General features: G+C 48.4%; 1 protein-coding gene across 1 annotated transcript in view; it reads right to left on the bottom strand.

Moving 5' to 3' along the window:
• LOC120019495 (alpha-(1,6)-fucosyltransferase-like) overlaps positions 1-1747 on the bottom strand; it is a 72723-nt gene extending 70976 nt beyond the window's left edge. Inside the window, exon 1 of the mRNA XM_038962794.1 lies at positions 1221-1747. Coding sequence (XP_038818722.1) covers positions 1221-1423 — 203 coding nt within the window. The 5' untranslated portion in view covers positions 1424-1747. The remainder of the gene's footprint in view (positions 1-1220) is intronic.
• Between the last annotated feature and the right edge of the window lie 828 nt (positions 1748-2575).

Below are 2575 nucleotides of genomic sequence, written 5' to 3'. Positions count from 1 at the left end.
TGGTGGCACCTTAATTGGGGGGGACGGGCTCATGGTAAGGGCTGGAGTGGAATCAGTGGAATGGTATCAAATACATCAAACACATACTGAAGGTTCCATGTGTTTGATTCTATTCCAGCCATTGTTATGAGCCGTCCTCCCCTCAGCAGCCTCCAGTGCTGTCTATACTGTGTGGTTAACAGGGTTGACGCTTTATGCATGACCTGCTCAGTTTTCCACCACAAAACACCAGAAAATTGCCCAAAAGAGTAGAACCAGCTCACCTGATTTGACTAGATGTTTCTTTCTAAAATGTTTTTGTTTAAAAGGAATAGTTTCATCATATTAAAACGAGAGTTCAGTTCACATGACAGGGTTGACCTTAAACTGAGGGACAGACAGAAATGAATCACTGTTCACATTAAATGAATAATTATCTCCAGAGATTACTTTGTCAAAGCAACAAATTAACGAGGGCTTTACAATGATGGTGAAAACTTGGTGAGATTTTGAGATAATGTGGGTTAATATCTTCCTAGAAGTGACACAGGGTTGACAGATGCAAAATGCATAATTTTGGCAATTTAGCAAGTCATTATTCATATTAAAAATCAGATGTATTGAATTCTCCGTCTATATTAAAGGGCCCTATATTTAATACAACAGGCTTTTAAAGTGCACAGTTTCTTGTTCTATTATTAAAGGCCCAGACGCATAAGAAACAACCCTACGGGTATAACAAATTGGACTGACTGGTCCCAGAGCAACGGCTCGATGTGTTCAATAACAACAGACACAAACACTGCACTGTCTCTGACTGAGACCCATCTGGACAGTGCCTGTCTGAAAGCTGGACATGTTTTGATGCCATGAATCCTACCTTTGTTTTCCAGCCAATATTGAATAATTACAAAAGCAAGGGATTTAATCGGAGACCAGCTGTCCGAAGTGTGTGTGTGTGTGTGTGTGTGTGTGTGTGTGTGTGTGTGTGTGTGTGTGTGTGTGTGTGTGTGTATTCCAAAGCAATTGAGGATATCACAGGGGGGAACTGAAAGCTGCACCTATGGCTGGACTTATGACTAATGCAAGCACGTACGCCATCACACACACACGCATGCAAGTACAAACACACACACACACATGCATGGAAGTACACACGCACACAAACGCACACACACAATCCCTCCTCCCCTATACGTCTACCCCCTTCCACACACATCTCCCTTCAGGTAGGTAGTTACCTGAGGGACTCAGCCATGCGTCGCAGGTCCTCGTTCTGCTGCTTGAGGCGCTCCAGCTTGGCAAGGATCTTGGATAGCTCTCTGCTGGATCTCTCTGGGTGCTCACTGTCCCTCACCAGGTGGCCCCCGATGTAGAATAGCAGCGTGCCCCACGCCAGCAGTACCAGGGTAACCCAGCGCCAGGAGCCCGCCCAGGGCCGCATCGTAGCTCAGCCTGCCCACCTACACACACCGTCGCGACCCGTCACAATAGCCGCCTGGGCATCCTCACTGGCACCGCAGTGCAGGGGCAGTGGGAGGGATGTTTTTGGGGCAGTGTATCTCTGGTTCAGCCTCTTCTCCGTGTGCTAGAGCATGACCGACGCCCCTTGCTGTTGTTCCAGCTCTGTCCTGCTAGGGGCTCCACCTCTTGCTCGCTCGTGACTGTGTTGCCTTCCGCTCCACTCCTAGCCCCCTGCTGGTCCCCCCTCGTCTGTACGTGTCACCTCTTCCTCTAGCTTCCTCCTGTCTTACTTCATGTGTTTGGCCTGGCTCCTTTGGGGACAGAGAGAGAAAGAGAGCTGGTCAAACAGACAGAAAGACAAAGGGATTGATAGACAGACAGACACACACACACACATGTACCCACATAGACAGACAGATGCCAGGGGAGCTGAGCAACAGAGCCAAACTCCCAGAGAAGGACAGACGCAGCTCAGAGGAACAAGGCTTGCTGGCTGTAACAGTGGGGGCATTGTGTGACTGGCCCTGACAGAGCCGAGGCTCAGCAACCCCACAGGATTGTTCAGCATGACACTGCAATTTACATTTCCACCGTGATGTACAACGCTCCAAGAGCCACAATGCACTGTGATGAGAAAACAAAGAGACTGGGATGTTCTGTTTTCTCTCTCTCTCTCTCTCTCTCTCTCTCTCTCTCTCTCTCTCTCTTTCTCTTTCTCTCTTTAACACACACTCTCTCTCTCTTTAACACTCTCTCTCTATCTCTCCCTCTTTATATCTCTTTCTCTCTTGCTCGCTCTCTCTCTCTCTCTCTCTCTCTCTCTCTCTCTCGCTCTCTAACTCTGCCTCCCACCTTCTTCCTCCCCCCCACCCCATCTCACTTTAAGGCATGGCTAAACCCAATGGCTAATATGGATCCAGCCGGTGAAAGCTAAATCCCCTGATCGCTCCTTTCGTTTTACCATGTACACTCCCGCTGACATCGCCACCGTCTCTGTGACAAAGTGCGTCATTGTCAAGGTGATGTGGTGAGCCCAGTGTCATCACTTCAGAGATAGAGAGAGAGAGAGAGAAAGAGAAGGTAGACAGAGAGAGAGAAAGAGAGATACAGAAAAGAGAGCTAGAGAGACATA

The sequence above is a fragment of the Salvelinus namaycush genome, chromosome 24 (assembly GCF_016432855.1).
Source record: "Salvelinus namaycush isolate Seneca chromosome 24, SaNama_1.0, whole genome shotgun sequence".
Lineage (NCBI taxonomy): Eukaryota > Metazoa > Chordata > Actinopteri > Salmoniformes > Salmonidae > Salvelinus > Salvelinus namaycush.
This window is presented reverse-complemented; position numbering and strand designations above follow the sequence as displayed.